At 52.9% G+C, this 17,837-nt stretch overlaps 1 protein-coding gene across 1 annotated transcript; it reads right to left on the bottom strand.

Moving 5' to 3' along the window:
• Positions 1–8,674: 8,674 nt before the first annotated feature.
• Positions 8,675–17,658, bottom strand: LOC113875558. The gene is made up of 7 exons (XM_027514060.1): positions 17,496–17,658; positions 15,114–15,203; positions 14,439–14,530; positions 13,044–13,194; positions 10,712–10,801; positions 10,163–10,254; positions 8,675–9,011 (listed from the first exon to the last, which is right to left on the bottom strand). The coding sequence occupies exons 2-7, from the start codon at positions 15,181–15,183 to the stop codon at positions 8,799–8,801; spliced, it is 708 nt and encodes a 235-aa protein (XP_027369861.1). The 5' UTR covers positions 15,184–15,203; positions 17,496–17,658; the 3' UTR covers positions 8,675–8,798.
• Between the last annotated feature and the right edge of the window lie 179 nt (positions 17,659–17,837).

The raw sequence follows: 17,837 nt of genomic DNA, 5'->3' as shown, positions 1-17,837 counted from the left end.
GACATGACTTAGTGACGGAACAATAACAGCAACACAAAAAGTAAGAAATAACAGTGGTTGAGGAAGGAAGGGAGATAAGGGGGCAGCAAGATGGGCATTTCTAACAGGGATCGTTGATTCCTGATTAGAAGTCATCAAAGAGTTAACACAGCTTGGGGTCCAGAGGAAAAATAGGTCAACAACCCAGCTTGGAATGTCCCCGGGAATCACGCACTAAATGCCAGACCTGATGCAAAGCTCTCTGTTGTGTACATTTCCATCTAATTAAAGAAGCAGACATTTTTCTCAGAATCCACTTGAAACCAGAGAAGGCAATGGCAACCCATTCCAGTACTCTCGCCTGGAAAATCCCATGGACGGAGGAGCCTGGTAGGCTGCAGTCCATGGGGTCGCTAAGAGTTGGACATGACTGAGTGACTTCGCTTTCACTTTTCACTTTCATGCACTGGAGAAGGAAATGGCAACTCACTCCAGTGTTCCTGCCTGGAGAATCCCAGGGACGAGGGAGCCTGGTGGGCTGCCGTCTATGGGGTCGCACAGAGTCGGACACGACTGAAGCGACTTAGCAGCAGCAGCAGCCACATGAAACATCCAGAGGTCAGGAGACTCCCACTTCTAAGTCACACACTTGTCTTAAGTGCACGTCAACTTCTTGGAAGTTCGTATCTTGTTCTGGATCTTGTTTTTCTCACTTTTTCTTATTTTCTAGGCTGAAGATAACTCACGAACATTTTCTTATGCATGGGGGTCTTGTCCAGGGTGCCTGCCAGGGGCACGACACAGAATCAGCGTTAAAAAGCTGTATGTTCAACTTACGGTTGCTGAGGGGAAGGATGGGGGAAAGGGATGGTTAGGGAGTTTGGGACAGACATGTGCACACTGCTGTATTTAAAATGGAGAACGAACAAGGACCTACTGTAAGCATGAGGAATTCTGCCCAGTGGTAAGTGGCAGCCTGGATGCGAGGGGAGTTTCGGGGAGAACGGAAAAATGTGTATCTATGGCTGAGTCCCTTTGCTGTCCACCTGAAACTATCTCAGCATTGTTAATTGGCTATACTCCAATATAAAATAAAAAGTTAAAAAGTTTGTGTTCAATATATTAGCAGCACCTCTTAAAAGATCATAACTAGGAGGTTACACTGTCCTTAATGGTTTTCTAACTCCTTATGTTAAAATCAGAGCAGCAAGAGTAGATACAAGGATATGTGTTCATACATATTTAAGATGTCACAATATGGAATCACCTAAAAACAATGTATGCACATTTTACTCTTGATTTTTATTTGCTGAAAGAGAATATTATTAAGACAAAAAGGAAAAATCATCCCCCCTGAACATGATATTACCCCCGTGGTTCTTGCTGCCATGCAAATACTTTATTTAGTCATCGTATCTTTATACAACTAAAAAAAAAAAAAAAACTTTTTGTTTTGTATTGAGGTATAACCAGTTAACAATGCTGTGATAGTTTCAGGTAAACAGTGAAGGGACTCAGCCATATATATATTTACCCATGAGTATCCCTAAGATCTAATAAGAGTACATCATAAGAAATGCCGGGCCAGATGAAGCACAAGCTGGAATCAAGATTGCTGGGAGAAATATCAATAACCTCAGATGACACCACCCTTATGGCAGAAAGTGAAGAAGAACTAAAGAGCCTCTTGATGAAAGTGAAAGAGGAGAGTAAAAAGTTGGCTTAAAGCTCAACGTTCAGAAAACAAAGATCATGGCATCCGGTCCCATCACTTCATGGCAAATAGATGGAGAAACAGTGGAAACAGTGGCTGACTTTATTTTTGGGGCTCCAGAATCACTGCAGATGGTGACTGCAGCCATGAAATTAAAAGATGCCTACTCTTTGGAAGAAAAGTTACACCCAACCTAGACAGCATATTAAAAAGCAGAGACATTATTTTGCCAACAAAGGTCCGTCTAGTCAAGGCTATGGTTTTTTCCAGTACTCATGTATGGATGTGAGAGTTGGACTATAAAGAAGGCTGAGTGCTGAAAAATTGATTCTTATGAATTGTGGTCTTGAAGACTCTTGAGAGTCCCCTGGACTGCAAGGAGGTCCAACCAGTCCATCCTAAAGGAAATCATTCCTGGGTGTTCATTGGAAGGACTGATGAAGCTGAAACTCCAATCCTTTGGCCACCTGATGTGAAGAGCTGACTTATTTGAAAAGACCCTGATGCTGGGAAAGACTGAAGGCGGGAGGAGAAGGGGACGACAGAGGATGAGATGGTTGGATGGCATCACCGACTCAATGGACATGAGTTTGGGTAAACTCTGGGAGTTGGTGATGGACAGGGAGGCCTGGCGTGCTGTGGCTCATGACGTCACAAAGAGTCAGACACGGCTGAGCAACTGAACTGAACTAAAGATCTAATAAATACCCACATCCATAAAAAAGCTGAAAGTTCAAGTGAATTTTATAACATTCAGCCTACAACATTCAGGGCTCCTTAACCTCAGAGCATTGCTCACTAGAGCCTGGATGACTGGGGGGCCATCCTGTGCATCACAGGCTGTTGGAAGCAGCGTCTTCCGCCTCTACCCACTAATCCCCTGTCCTCAAACTGTGATAAAATGCTGCCAGGCACCCTCTGGGGACAGGCAACCACTCCCAGATGAGAAACAGTGGCCAGAGTGATGTGAAGAATGTGTTTTTGTACAGTGTGATCTATCTCCTGCATATCTTTGAACATTTATGAGCCCGAGCACAGACGCAAACATGCACCACATCTGAAGGGCCGTGAGCCGAGTGATGGAGAATGTTGAGCGGACGATAAACATCACCCTGACCTCCAGGGAGGAGGAGGCACAGGAGATGGAATTCAATCATGTGGCAAATGATGAAATCAACCCAGCCTGCATGATGGAACGCTAACAAAGACCCGGGACCCCCATGATGAAACACTAACAAAGACCTGGGACCCTCAATGCTTGAATGAGCCTCCCTGGGGACACTCCTGGATGTGCAGGAAGGGGAGGCGCCCCGAGGACCCCAAAGCCCAGTGCATCTCTGCATTTGAGCATCACAGCGACTTCCCTGGTGGTGCCAGGGCTGGGCCTCCCCGCTCCCAGTGCAGGGGGCCCCGGTTCCATCCCCGGTCAAGGAACTAGATCCCACATGCTGCAACTAAGAGTTTGCCTGCTGCAACTTAGGCCAGGCACAGCTAAATGAATAAAAATAGCTATTAATGTATATATCCACATATATAACATCACACTGTGAGCACGGCGCTTTCCTGAATTCTGTGAGCCCCTCTAGTGAATAACAGAACTCGAGGGAATTGAGGAATCCCAAATTTGTGGCCAAATGATCAGAAGAGTGGGCAGCCTGGGAACCCGCAGAACACTTGTCTGGTGTCTAAAGAGAGGGCAGTCTTGTGTACCCCCCACCAAGTTAGGTATATAGACCCCAAATTCTGTGACAGAAACTGGGACAAGGCAGGTGAATGAGAGCGAAACCCACAAAGACTTATTAGCATGTGTCTTGTAGAGTGTGAGACACACGGAAGCACCCAGAGATGAGTGACTCAAAGAGGGGTCAGAATTTGCAGTCTACGTACCTAACTTGTGGGCTTTCTGCTGGCTGAGACATTAAAGAATCTCTCCCGCTGGCTGGGGAGGCTGGAGACTGTTGCACAGGTCTGTGCTGTGTATCAGCTTCAGGTGTACAGCGAAGGGACTCAGTCAGACAGATATACGAATCCGCTCTCAGAAAGGCCATTTTGATACCTGGCAAAAAGGTGGCAAACATGAGTTCATTTTTCCCTCACGGGGACACAGCAAACACAGGTTCCCAGGGGGCTGTGAAAGGAGTCACTTCCCGGCCCCCCGGGGGAGAGGAGCCGGGCAGGTCCGGCAGGATGGAGACCTTCGAGCACGGCGCTCATCTCCCCTTCTCGCCTCATTACTCCCGAAAGCAGAGCGACATCATTTCCAAAAGCCCTCGAGGATTTCCCCAGTCGTGACTTTACATTCATCTCAGGAGGCCGTGCCTCTAGGTGACTTTAAACCCTGGACTGAGTACCACTGTGTACCGGATGGCATTTCTGAAACCAGAAGTCCACGTTTATTATTTTAAAAATACACACTTGGCAGCCGATGCCTGATGGAGGGTTTGCACCCCTTCCCCTCCCCCATCCTGTTCTCTGCCCCTCAGGGGGTTCAGCTCAAGGATTCAGGGTCTCGCTTTGGGTGACTGCAACTGGAAAATCTCCAGCAGGAGTTAGAAACCAGCCTCAGTTCCTTCCCCTTCAATCCCTTTCCTGCCCCTTCCCGGCTTGGGAACAGAAACAGCGGGGAGCTGCACACACACACCTGCACCTCTCCCCCACCCCCCGCTGCAAGCCCCCGGGGGCATGTCAGAGGAGCCTCTGCTTCTTTTATACATACTTGCAAAAGTGAAAAATTCTTACTGCGTACGTGTCACTCGGGCTTCGCCTGTGGCGCAGGGGTAAATATGCTCGCTATTGCAGGAGACGCGGGTTCGATCCCCGGGTGGGGGAGATCCCCTGGAGGCGGGCGTGGCAACCCGCTCCAGTATTCGTGCCTGGAGAATCCCACGGACAGAGGAGCCTGGCGGGCTACTGTCCACGGGGTCGCACAGAGTGGGACAGGACTGAGCGACTAAACGACAATTTTATTGTTCTTAGCCGGTGAGGGTCAGAAGACCTCTCCCGCCACCCGCTCTCCGGGGGGGGCGGGTCTCAGATCCCCTGCTGTGGCCCCGGCCGTGAGCCCCGCGCTGCCCGCCAGCCGGGAAGACGCAGCCGCGAGGGCCCCTCGGCGCCGGCCCGCTAGGTGGCAGCAGGCCTCCGCGGGAGCCCAGGCCGCCCGTGCGCCCGGCCCGGCCGAGAACCGCGGGCCTTCCCGGGAGACCACCCCGCGCGCCCGCCCAGCCGGTCGGCCCCTCCCAGGCTCCCGGGCAGCGCCCCCTCGAGACCACCCCGCACCCGCACACCCGCTCCCAGGGCGCCCCCTCGCCTTCCCTCTGCGCCTGCAGCGCCACCCCCTGCAGCCCCGGCCCCCTCCGCCCCCCACCCTTCAGAACCGCAGCGGGGGACTGACCCCGCCCCCCCAACCCGGCTGAGACCCGGCGCTGGTGCCCAGGGGCACGGAGTCGGGGAGGGGGGGCGGTTGGCGCAGTGCTGGCCCTGGCATCCCGCGTGGGGCGGGGGTCCTAAAAACGTGCCTGGGGACCACCAGGACAAAAGCGCAGAAGGAGCGGCTCACGACCCCCGCACCCAACCCGGGTCCACACGGGTACTCGGATCGAGCGGTTGCGGCTCACGACCCCCGCACCCAACCCGGGTCCACACGGGTACTCGGATCGAGCGGTTAAAACAGTGGCTGAAACAAATTTGTTGTTCTCAGGGTTGGAGGACTGGAAATTCTGGCCTCACACCCACTTTGTGAGCCAGCCTTCCGGCATCACTGTTTCCCTGGCGGGGGTTCCACCTGGGCCCCGCCAGTGCCCTTTCCCCATCTGGCCCACCGCCCCGCCCCCGCCCCGGGCCCAGGTCTTCCAGGAGATGGCAAGTGGGGTTCACAGGGAAGAACCGTGTTATATTTCAGAGCCACGAAGACCCAGGGGCCTGGATGCCCGGGGCGGGGGTGGCACTGGGGTCTGGGGGCCCACCCCGCACAATCTTCAGATACACAGAGACCCCCCAGGCACGCGGTGACCCCTCTCCCAAATACCCACACACTCACTGCTGCTCACAATGGCCTACTCTCAAACCCCCAAGATGGTGGCAACTGAGACGCTCTTGAGATGGGCACACAGTTGTCGAAACACACCCCGCCTGGCCTGTCTGTTAAGCATGGTCCTTACCCTTAAGGATGGTCTCTGGTCAGACCTTAATTAAATGGACTCCCAGCACAAAAGATGAGAAATAATGTAAGCATTTGGGTAGCTGGCCCTTTGGGACTATTATGAACGGGCCTGTTATGAACATTCTTTATACATATGCATGTATATGTGTAAAGTTTATATATACATACATATATGTATATATATGATTCATTGGAAACACTGATGCTGAAGCTGAAAGTCCAATACTTTGGCCCCCTGATATGAAGAACTGACTCATTTGAAAAGACTCTGATGCCGGGAAAGATTGAAGGCGGTAGGAGAAGGGGATGACAGAGGATGAGATGGTTGGATGGACCGACTCCATGGACATGAGTTTGAGTAAACTCTGGGAGTTGGTGGTGGACAGGGAGGCCCGGTGTGCTGCAGTCCGTAGGGTCGCGAAGAGTCAGACGCGACTGAACTGAACTGAACTGAACTGATATATATATATGAGTTAACCTCTATTTTTGCAGGCAAATTCTTTACTGTCTGAAACACAAGGGAAGCCTATATATACTGGCAGGCTGCAGTCCATAGGGTCGCAAAGAGCAGACACTACTGAAGCAGCAGCGCACATATATATGAGTTAATTTTTGTTTTTGTTTTATGGAAGTATAGTGGATTTATGATGTATTAGTTTCTGGTGCACAGCAAAGTGATTCAGATAGAAATATATATGATTTTTCATTACAGGATATTAGATAGAGCTCCCTGGGCTATGCCACAGGACCTTATGTATTTTTGTATATAGCAGTTTGTATCTCCTAATACAGAATGCTTAATTTATCCCTTCCCCAACCCCTTTCCCTTTTGGTAATTATAAGTTTGTTTTCTATGTCTGTGCATCTGTTTCTGTTTCCTAAGTTCATTTGTATGAAATTCCATCTATAAGTTATATCATAAGGTATTTGTCTTTCTCTGACTTCACTCAATATGATCATCTCTAGATCCATCCGTGTGGCTGCAAATGGCATAATTTCATTCTTTTTGATGGCTGAGTAATATTCTGTTGTATGTATGCACCGCATCTTCTTCATCCATTCATCTGCTGATGGGCACTTCAGTTGCTTCCATGTCTTGCTATTGTAAACAGTGCTGCTCTGAACATAGGGGTGCATGTATCTTTTCCAAGTAGCGTTTTCTTCAGATATATGCCTGGGAGTGAGATTGCTGGATCATATGATAGCTTTATTTTTAGTTTGTAAGGAACCTCCACACTGTTCTCTAGAGTGGCTGCACCAGTTTATATTCCCACCAATAGTGTAGGAGGTGCCATGAAACATTTTTGTACACACCCTCTGTTAGCTTAATATGCATTTCTATTGGGAATATACCCAAGAACGGGGTTGTTGGGGTCGGACATGCATATGTGCAGTTATGCCGGCCACCAGTTTTCTCTTCTAAAGAGCAGCACCAATCTACACTTCCGCAACAATGTGTGAGAGTTCTAGGAGTTTCACTGCCTCACCAACCCTCATGTTTTTCCTTTAGTCAGTCTGAGGGATATGTGCTTGTACCCCTGAAATCTGGTTTTTGAAAGCAAAACTTTTGAAAGACATTTCTCAAGCTGAATAGATTATAAATATCAGCAAATTAAAACTGCAAAAAATAGAAGATAGAGAAAGAGAGAGACTTTTTTTGTTTTAATGAATCCACCTTGTTATGACTTGGGATTCTTGTGAAATGCATGTATTATCTTACAGAGAAAACTCACTCTATAGTCTTCTAAATTGTTGAGGTGCTGAAGCTCATGGGTGATCATTTTACTTCTCAGAAATGAGTGGGTACTTTCCTATATAACAGAGGGCTGGAAACTGGTGATAATCTTAAAACGAGCCAGCACCAAAGAACTGTCATAAATATCTCATAAGCCATAAAGTCACCAATACCTGCATAGAATGAGGAACTGGAAAAGATTCGGATTGAGTCAACAACAGAAAAGCCCTGGAAGAAGCGCACTGCAGGGGAGTAAACAGCCAGGGCAAAGGCCCGGAGTCAGGGTTTTTGTTGCTTGCCACCGAAGGAGTCTGATACAAAGGATGGTTGTTGTTGTTTAGCTGCTGAGTCCTGTTGACACAGACTCTGGAGTCAGCCTCCCTGGATTTGAATCCTGGCTTGGATGATCTGTGTGACCTGAAGCAAGTGACGGGCACTCTGTGCCTCTGTTCTCTTATCTCAGAAAGAGACAGAATAACAGAACTGGCCACATGGTCGTGAGCATTAAGGGGATCAAAATGTGTAAAGACACTGGCTTGCGGCCTACCGCATGGTCAATGCCCAAGAAAAGTTCCTCATTCTAATTATCTGCATAAAAAGGGAGGAGATTCTGGTCAATGGAGGAGAGATACAGAATTGAAGAATACATTTATTCACTTGGGTGTTCATCACAACACGTGCTGGGGATAAATTAACATAACACACCCAGTCGGAGGTGAACACATTATCCATTCTCCTTTGCTATAGTGATAGAAGCTATTGGATGGCACATGATTGCCCGGCTAAGGACTACAGTTCCCGGCATCCCTTGCAACTAGATGTCACCATGTGACCGTCTCTGGCCAATGAGCTGTGAGGAAAAGTGATCTGGGCTTCTTGTAGGAGTCACCCTTTGAAGGACTGAAGCATGTCTTCCTCTCTCCTCATCCCCCTACTTGCCCCGAACCAGAATGTGGACTGGGTGTCGGGGTGAGCCCTCTCCAGCCACGTGGCACAGAGCTCCGAGGTCAAAGGACCCTGGCTGCCCAACTCCACAGAGCTGCACCGCCCCGGTCCTGGGAGTTTCACACACAGACCACACACAGCCTTGAGAGAGACAGCAAGTTGGGTTTATTGAAGCCGCTGTATTGGGGGATTTTACACTACGGTAGCCCAGCATGCATGATTCGGGGGCGCGCGGTCAGGAGCGGAAAGCGGAGGGCCCTCAGCGTTTAGGAAGCAGTGACGAAGCTGAGGCAGCACAGGGGGCACTCGCACACCTTGACCTCGCGGAACTCCAGCACAGGCATAGGAACGACGGTGCAATTCGGGTCCGATTTCGAACCGTCAGGAGCCGCCTGGGGCTCGGGCTCGGGCTCCGGCTCGGGCTCGGGCTCAGGCTCAGCGTCATCCGGTTCCAGGTAGTAGCTGAAGCAGACACTCGGCTGGAAGGAAAGAGAACAAAGAAACAAGAGGGGAATGTCAGTGTCACACTAGTGACATTTTGGGGTCTTGTCATTCCTTGCAGAGTGTGTGTGTGGGGGGGCATCCTGTGCTTTGCAGAATCTTGAGTACCATCAATATTATATCTAAATATATATTTTAAAAAACATGCAAATAGAATGTGGCAACACTCGGTGAATTTTGATAATCTTTGTACTGTTTTTTAAAAAATCTTGGATTCTCACATTAATTCCTAATACGAAAACTTCTTTAAGAGTAGTACTAGTCGCACTAGTAGGTAAGACATTCTCGCAGGCAATCTGACCCAGGGCCTCCCCTGACCTCTCCCCAAGGGCCTCCTGGTTCTCACCAGGGTCTCTCCAGCCTCCCCTCCTGCCTGTTAAGAAGACCCAGAGACAGAGCAGACGCCTCATTGGCCAAGGGTGAGTCACGTGCCCAGCCCAGGCCCAATCACTGGGAATCTTGGCACTGCCGGCTCTGATTGGTCAGGGACGTAGGCTCTGATTGGTTAGGGACGTACCTGGAGCTGGTCTGAGGATGGGATCAAATCCATCCAAAGTGCGTGGGGACAGGAGCGCCCCCCAGAAAAGTCAAGGGGGTTAGTAGGAGAAGGAGGACTGGTACCCAGGTAGACAAGGCCATGCTTGCCTCCGCAGGAAGGACCGTTCCCTAATTCATTTCTTCATTTAATCAGCCCGAGTGTATACAGTGGCTGACACTGGTTACATCTGATCTAGACAGGGGATATGTCACTGAACAACTTCTCTAGGAGGGGAGACAGATGATGAACACACAGATTCAAGGTATGTTCTTAGGTAGCAATAATTATCTGATGAAAATTCAGCATGGCAGGGGGTTAGAGAGAAATGGTGCAAAAGTGAGCAAGGGAGGCTTCGTGGAGGAGGTGGCATTGGAGCCGAGATTGGAATTTAGGAAACAGAAGGAAGGCAGGAAAGAGGGCAACACCCCCCAGAGGATGGTGGCCATATCCTGGGGGGGGGGGGGGGCGGGGCATGGACAAGGGGCACCCAGCCACCCAAGGGTCTCTGCTGCACAGAGGAAGTGGTAGATGTGCCTGACCTCTCATAACCTAGGGGATCTCAGGTCAAAGAAAGGAAACAAGCAGGCTTACTATGGGACAGAACGGCAGGACCTTGAAAGACAGTCTTCCCTTCATTCCTCTGGGCTTCTTCTTAGGCTCATCAGGGTTCTCAGAAAGCAGAGCTGTGTGGGGGGGAGGAAAGAGGTGTGAGACCATCTTGCCTGCTGGGGCTTGAGAAACTCAGTATCTTCATCATCATGAAACCAGTGACAAAAGCTAACACGTACTGAGTGCTTGCCATGTCCAGGCGCTCATGTACTTTACATGTATTAGCTTAACTGATTGCTCATAATGACTCTCTGAGACGGACACTATCATTGTCCCGCTTTAGAGATGAGGAAACTGAGGCAGAGAGGTGAGGACCCTGCTGCAGGCTGCAGACTCTGAGCAGAGGAGTGACAGACAGCCTGACACGAGGTGATGTCAGTGACTTCACCTGTGTGTCCTCAGGGCCCCCTCCCCAGGGGGAGACGCCTGCGTGGGACTGGGCCAGTCTCCAGAGTCAACCCCTCCTCATCACCTTGCCCTAGACCCTCCCATTCCCACCTGCCTATACTTTCCACCCCACGTGGGTCTCACCTCCTTTCTCCGGAGGCTTGGTCTGCACCTCCTCGGCTTCCTTGTCCTCGATGGTGCTCAGAGGCAGCATCATGACGCGGCAGGCCCTCCCTAGAGACAGGAGACAGCGCAGTTAATGCCTGGGCGGTGGAGCCGGGGGGCCTGGGTGTGGCTCTCAGAGCTCGGGTGGACTCAGACAGCTCCATCCCTTCCCAGGTCTCCAGGTCCCCAGCATCCAAGGGGACGTGCTGGCAACGGCTCCTGCTGGTTTCCTCCAAGGCCCAGGGTGTGATCTGGGGAGAGCGGTTGTCATGGCGCCTGGCAAGGACAAGGGCAGGGCTCGTGGTACCTGGGGCTCACCCCCCTTTAAAACTAGAACAACTGTGGCACCAAGTGCTGGGACCGGGAAGCTGCAGCTCGGCTAACTGGGTATCCAAAGGGCCTCTGGAGGCTGGCATACAGCAGGCACTCAGTAAGTGCACTCGTGGAGCAGTCTCAGTGCTGTCTTTCAGCTCCGTCCCAGGGCTACCAGGCAGCCTGCCCAAGCGGTTCAAACAGGCCCTCCCCTCCTGTCCTGGGCCCCTCCAGGTACAGGAGGCATCAGTCCTGCTCTCAGGACCATGGTGAGGGGAGGGGCCGGGCCCTAGACCTCCCAGCACAGCCCTGGGGCGGGGCCAGCCCTGCAGGAAGGGGGCTTGGCACAGGCTCAGTGTGGGGACCCCACCTCTGCCCCAGCATCACCCTGGGCAGGACTTAGGCTGTGTGTCTGGGGAGTGGACTTGGGGGAATTCCAGCCTGCTAGTCACTAACTGGGGATCTCAAGGATCAAGTTTGCCAGATTTAACAACTACATTACAACAAATACACAGCAAACTGAGATGTGAATTTCATATACACGGGTCATATTGCACGATAACAAGTCCCAAACACTGCATGGTAAGTGTCTACCTAAAAATCATTTATTTAATATACTAACCTATGTTTACGTATATATCCCTGGAAATACTTGGGACATACTTATGTCCAAAGGTAATTCATTATTTGCCTGAAATTCAAATGTAAGTAACCCTCCTACATTTTGGATGGCACGGAGATCAAACCAATCAATCTTAAAGGAAATCAATCCTGAATATTCATTGGAAGGATTGATGCTGAAGCTGAAGCTCCAATATTTGGCCACCTGATGAGAAGAACTGACTCATTAGAAAAGACCCTGATGCTGGGAAAGACTGAAAGTAGGAAAGGAAGGGGACGACAGAGGATGAGATGGTTGGATGGCATCACCCACTGGATGGACATGAGTTTTGAGCAAGCTCCAGGAGTTGGTGATGGACAGGGAGGCCTGGCGTGCTGCAGTCCTTGGGGTCGCAAAGAGTCGGACAGGACTGAGCAGCTGAACTAAACTGATCCTGCGTTTTACCTGATAAGCTCTAATTCAGGGGTTATTAACTCTTGTTATGTCAATTCTCCCTTCCAGAAAAAAATGAGTAAAATTAATTATTAAACATGAAGCTTAAATATGGTTAAATTGACACATATTCAGAACACATTATCTGGAAACAAAATCAACACCTCTGCCTTCTTTAAACCTTCTTTAAACATTTTAAAGAAACATAAGATGCAATCAGAGACCCTCACATATAATCCCGCAAAGAAAAGATGCATCAGTTTCGGGGAACTCTCTCTGGCGGACTCCCAGGCCCACCCTCAGCTTCGCCCGGGCCCCTCCCCCAGAGGCTGACCCTCAAAATCTCGCGCCCCAAACGTGCTCCCAGCCCCCACCCACAGCCACACAGGCGCACAGAACCACTGGAGGCGCAAAAGCTGTTTTCCACGCGCCCTTCTCATCAGCGAACTTCTCATGCGTCTTCCGTGAAACCCCAAACACATCCATAGGGCCTCCTGCCTCCTGCAAACTGCCCTCTGGACTCCCCATAAAGTCGTTAGCCTATGTTTCATTCTGCACTCGCTAGCTGACCCCTGACACCCCGCGGGCCTCCCAGGTTGGGAGCAGCCCCCGGACCTCCGCCTCCCCCATCAAACGGCAAAGTCCCCGCGTCCGCCCCTCCCGCCCCCAAAAGCTGGGAACTAGGACCCGGGCCCCCCTCCGCCTGTCCTGGAGGGGGTCCCCGCCATCCCCGCCTCCGGACACCCAACTCCGCGGGGCACCCACTCCTCTGTCCCCTCCAGGATTCGCTCCCCACAGTGGCCCCAGAAATCCTGGGGCCCGGAGTCCCCGCGCGGCTCGGAAGGGTCCGAGGCCTCCCGCCGCCCTCGGGGAGCCCCCACCGCGCCCTCCCCGCGGAGATCCCCCTCCGCCCTCCCGCCGCCCCCCGCCCCGAACTGCTCCAACCTTGATGGCCGGACCCTTCGGAGCTGCGGCCGCGGGAGCGACCTGCGGCCCCGGCCTCGGGCTCGGTCTCGATGTCCGGGCTGGAGCGCGCCGGCTTGCTCACCGCTTGTCCTGGGGGCGCGGGCAGGGCTGGATCCGAAGTCCAGGGCACCTGCGGGTGAACTCGCAGGAATGAAGAGCGCCGAGCGGCTCCGCATCACTCACGACGCCCCACCTCCACCCCCAACACAAGCGGGTGGTTAACAGCGTGCCTGCCGCCAGCACGGGCGTGCGGGCTTCACTTTTATTTTGGGGGGAGGGTCCCGGGCCTCCTCCTCCTCACCGCTTAGAGAAACTGATACAGAGGGTGGCCTTGGGCGGCTTTAGGTGGAGGAGACTCAGTTGTGCAGGTAGCAAGGTAAGCAGTGGCTCTTCAACTTGTTACTCAGATACGAAGAAACACAGGCCCCACACGTAGAAACATGTATGTCTCATATGTGCTGGACCCAAACAGCAAGTATCCACCCCGTGCATCAGAGTCACAAGAGTTTAAGAGTTTCCCTCCTTTTTCTAAGCATTCTCACACCTTCTCCTGAACTGATGCCAGCCTGCATCTATTCGAAGCACCGTCATTCACCACTGTCGTGGAAAGTGTCATGGCAAATTGCGTAGCCTTTCTGGATCATCCAGTCTGCGTCTCAGCTACTGGATTTTACATGAAAACAGCCCTGACTCTACCTAAGGTTGGGGGTGGATGTGCCAAGAAACCCTTATTCACACAAACAAGCTGTGGGCTGAATGACCGTAGTCTGCCCACCGTTGACCTAGGGAAATTTTTGTGCTAGCTCCTGCTGGAAAAACAAGGGTGTTGTAGAAGGAGGACTGGTAGCCAGGTGGACAAGACCACAGCTGCCTTCGCAGGAGGGACCGTTCCCTGACTTATGCCCTCATTTAATCAGCCCGAGAGATTGCGTGCCTGGCGCTGGTTACATCTGTGCTAGGCAGAGGGGATATGTCATTGAACAACAGAAGAGGCTCTTGACCCCACAAAACTACTCTAGTAGGGGAGAGAGATGGTTGAAAAATAGGTACAAGGTATGCTGTCAATAATTACTCTGAAGAAAATTCAGGAAGGCAAGGGGCTGGAGAGGAACGGGGTGAAAGGGAGAAAGGGAGGCCTCATGGAGGAGGTGACATTGGAGCAGAAGTTGGAATTAGCAAGGAGGAGGCAGGAAAGAGGGCAGCACCCTCAAGGAAAACCATCCCGCCCCACAGGCTGGGGCCACATCCAGGACAAGGCAGGGGCAAGGGCCACCTGGGCACCCAAGGGTCTCTGGTGAGCAGAGAGGGTGGCAAATCTGTGTGATCGCTCAGCCAGGGGCCTCCGGTGAAAAGGGAGGGAGCAAACAGGCTTACCGCCGGGCAGAACGGCAGGACTCTGAAGGACACCGTTCCCTTCATTTTCTTGGACTTCTTCGGCAGAACATCAGGCTTCTTAGAAAAGAAGCCTGAGGGAGGAGGAAAGAGTCATGAGACCATCTGACCCTCTGAGGCTTGAGAAACTTGGTGATAATAGTCTTCATCATGAAACCCGTAACGGAGCTAATACGTGTGGAGTGTGTTCCAAACGTGCTTTTAAGTATTGTACACGCATTCGTTTATGTGGTTCTTCATAATAACTCTCTGAGATGGGTATTATCATCAACCCACTTTAGAGATGAGCGGACTGAGGTACAGAGAGGTAGGGACACTTGTTGGAGGTCACCTAGGAGTGAGTGAGACCTTCATTCAGTTGTAACCCAAAGGCCCCCAGGGAACAGACAGGAAGTGTCAGGGAGGGAAGGGTCTGGGGTAAGAAAACAGGGGTGTCCAGGCCACAAAAAGGGGCCCAAACGGGCTCAGCTCCCAGGAGCTCCCAGCGGGCCGTGATGGGACCCGCTGACGGGAGGTGATGTCAGGGAGGTTGTATCCTGGGTGTCCCTGCCCGGAAGAGCCAGTGGAGACATTTGGTGACAGGGCCAATCTTCAGGATCATTGCTTTGCCCTGGAGACCTCCCCACTCCCGCCTGCCCACAGTTTTCCGGGTCTCACCTCCTTTCTTCGGCGGCTTGGTCTTCACCGGCTCGGTCTCCTGGCTCTCGATGGTGCTCAGAGGCAGCATGGTGACTCCACAGGTGCTCCCTACGGACCGGAGACAGAGCAGTTAGTGCCTGGGCGGTGGAGCCGGGGGGCCCGGGTGTGGCTCTCAGAGGTCAGGTGGACTCAGACAGCTCCATCCCCTCCCCAAGTCCTCAGGTCCCCAACAGCTGAACGGACATGTTGGCAATGCCACCCGCATAGAGTTGCTTCAAGGTCCAGTGTGTGATTTGGGGAGTGTGTGGCATGGTGTCTGGCAAGGGAAAGGGCAGGGTCCGTGGGTTTATGATCCTTTAAGAAACACAAGAAATATGACACGAAGTGCCAGGACCCTGGATGTGCAGCTCAGCAAACTAGTACAGAAAGGGCCTCTGGAGGCTGGCATACAGCAGGCACTCAGTAAGCGCACCCGTGGAGCAGTCCCAGGGCTGTCTTTCAGCTCCGTCCCAGGGCTCCCAGGCAGCCTGCCCAAGGGGTTCAGACAGGCCCCCCCTCTCCTGTCCTCGGCCCCTCCAGGTACACGAGGCTTCAGTCTCACCCTCAGGTCGGCGGTGAGGGGAGGGGCCGGCCGCAGACCCCCCAGCACAGCCCTGGGGTGGGGCCAGGCCTACAGGGAGGGGGCTCGGCACAGGCTCAGTGTGGGCTCCTCACCTCCGCCCCAGCATCACCCTGGGCAGGACGTGGCCAGTGTGTCTTGGGTGAGAACTGGGGGATTCCAGCCTGCCAGTCACTAGCTGGGGATCTCAACGATCAAGTTGGCCACGTTTTAACAACAGCAATGTTATAATAAATACACAGTAAATGGAGATTTGAATTTCAGATACACGAATCAAGTTTTAGTTTAAGTAGTCTTTAAACACTGTGTGGGTCATATCTACATTTAAAAAAAATTATTAAAAATGTATTAGATTATCTTTACAGATGGGCTCCCAGGAAATATCTGTGACACATTTATACTAAAATGTAATTCAGTATCTGTCTGAAGTTTGAATTTAAGAAAGCAGCCTGCATTTTAACCTCGCAGGCCCGGATTCTGGGTTTTTTAACCTCTTGGGCTGTCAGCTTTCCCCTCCATGAAAATTAAGACTATAAATGATTAAACATGAGGATCAAATATGCTTAAAAACATACTGAGCACACATTATCTGGTAACCTAGCGTCAAACCTCTTCCTCTAAGCCTTTTTCGAAGAGGCATGAGACCCATCGCAGACCCTCACGCATAATCCTGCAAATACAGGGTGCGTCAAACAGCGCGGGACCCGCAGGCCAGATACGCACACGCTCACACACACACAGTCAGTGGAAACACACGTTTTCAGATGCAGACTGCGGGAACCAGGGCCTAATGACGCAAACACACCTGCAGACAAGCCCAGGGAAATTCAGAGACCCCACCACGCAGGCGGGCAGGCCTGCCGCTCAGTGCTGAGCACCCTCCTCACAGGCAGTCCTGATCTCTCTCACACACTCTCACACACACACACACGCACACACACACACCCTCCAGACAGGCACAGAGGCAGACCCACAGGCTGGAGTGACCCCCCACCCTCGCCAGTACACTTTCCCTCTGGGGGACCCCAGACCCACCCTCAGCCTCCCCCGGCCCCTCCCCCAGAGGCTGCCCCTCAAAACCGCGCGCCCCAAACGTGCTCCCAGCCCCCACCCGCAGCCACGCAGGCGCACAGAACCACTGGAGGCGCAAAAGCTGTTTTCCACGCGCACTCCTCATCTGTGAACCTTGCTCTGCGCCCTTAGTGAACCCCAAACTCACCCAGAGGGTCTCCCCGGCTCCCCACCCATCACACCGCCCTCTGGATCCCCCCAGAATCATGTTCCCATCTTCTGTGTGGCCAGTTCCTTACCTGAGCCCGATACCGACTGCCCTCTCTGGTGTGCAGAGCAAACCTGTGCCTCCCGCCTCCTCCAGCAAACTGCGAAGTCCCGGGTCCGCCCTCCCGCCCCCCAAAACCTGGGGACCAGGACCCGGGCTCCCCGCTGCCTGCCCTGGAGGGGACCCCTGCCATCCCCGCCTCCGGACACCCCAGCCTCCTCTGTCGCCTTCAGTTTTCGTTTCTCCCAGTGACCAGTGAAATCTTTAGACCTGGAGTCTCCCCGAGGTGGAAGGGATCCGAGGGTCTCCATCGCCTCCAGGGGAAAACTTGGATTTCTCCAGGGCCCCCACCGCCCGCGCCCCGGGGTCTCGGGGCCCCCAGGCGGCAGCCCCCGCTCCCGCACCTCCTCCCGGGGCGCCCCCGCCCTGCTCGCGGGGACCCCCGGCCCGCGCCCCCGCCCTGCGGGCGCAGACCCCGCGGAGCGGCGGCCGCGGGACTGACCTCGGGACCGCTTCGGTCTGGGCGGCTGGGCAGGGCAGGCGGGCTGGCTCCGCGAGCGTCCTTGGTGCCTGAGCAGAGCCGGCTCCGGAGGCGCTCGGGGACGCGGTGGACAAACGCGCGCTTATGTACAGGCTGAGCCGCTCGGCGACTCGCGCAACCCCCAAGCCCGCCCCCAAGGCCGAGTCAGGTGGTTCAAACCGCCTCTGACACCAGCGCAGGCGTCAGAGGTTCGCGGCAACTTGGTTATCAGGGGGGAGGGTCGGGGGCCTCTTGTTTTCGTTGCTTCGAGAAACCGATATAGGAGGTCATGATGGGCAGGTCTTAAGGGGACGAGAATGACCT

The sequence above is a fragment of the Bos indicus x Bos taurus genome, chromosome 18 (assembly GCF_003369695.1).
Source record: "Bos indicus x Bos taurus breed Angus x Brahman F1 hybrid chromosome 18, Bos_hybrid_MaternalHap_v2.0, whole genome shotgun sequence".
NCBI classification, from domain to species: Eukaryota; Metazoa; Chordata; class Mammalia; order Artiodactyla; family Bovidae; genus Bos; species Bos indicus x Bos taurus.
This window is presented reverse-complemented; position numbering and strand designations above follow the sequence as displayed.

Excerpts from the sequence above, each read along its gene's own strand:
- LOC113875558 (XM_027514060.1), bottom strand. The coding sequence starts at position 15,183 with ATGCTGCCTCTGAGCACCATCGAGAGCCAGGAGACCGAGCCGGTGAAG. Across the intron at positions 14,531-15,113 it reads CAAGCCGCCGAAGAAAGGAG|GCTTCTTTTCTAAGAAGCCT; the intron begins GTGAGACCCGGA and ends CTCCTCCCTCAG. Across the intron at positions 13,195-14,438 it reads TCCTGCCGTTCTGCCCGGCG|GTGCCCTGGACTTCGGATCC; the intron begins GTAAGCCTGTTT and ends GTTCACCCGCAG.